Below are 301 nucleotides of genomic sequence, written 5' to 3' on the forward strand. Positions count from 1 at the left end.
AGCTGGCCCAGAGGGTCTCATCCAGCGTCAGGAGGGCTCGCACGGGGCCGGTACCCACGGCCAGGCGGGTGGGCTGCTCTGCCGGGTCCCACAGCCCCCCTTAGAACAGAGATGCCGGGATGAGGGGGGGGAGGCGGCGGGAAGATGCTCAGCAAAACAAAAAACAAACAAAAAAAGCATCTTTTGATGCAGCTTAAACCACCCTAAATGGCTGCTGGGGCCGGCTGCAAACCCCTCATGTCCCCAGTGTCACCTCCGATGCCTCCAAGCATCTTAACGCTACAACCAAAAGGATGGGGGG

General features: G+C 60.1%; 1 protein-coding gene across 1 annotated transcript in view; it reads right to left on the reverse strand.

The window, feature by feature from the left end:
* The window catches only part of ARHGEF10L (Rho guanine nucleotide exchange factor (GEF) 10-like), an 82,097-nt gene that overhangs the window by 69,981 nt on the left and 11,815 nt on the right, over positions 1-301 (reverse strand). Inside the window, 1 exon segment of the mRNA XM_009325317.1 lies at positions 8-99. Coding sequence (XP_009323592.1) covers positions 8-99 — 92 coding nt within the window.

This window comes from Pygoscelis adeliae, unplaced genomic scaffold (genome assembly GCF_000699105.1).
Source record: "Pygoscelis adeliae isolate BGI_AS28 unplaced genomic scaffold, ASM69910v1 Scaffold36, whole genome shotgun sequence".
NCBI classification, from domain to species: Eukaryota; Metazoa; Chordata; class Aves; order Sphenisciformes; family Spheniscidae; genus Pygoscelis; species Pygoscelis adeliae.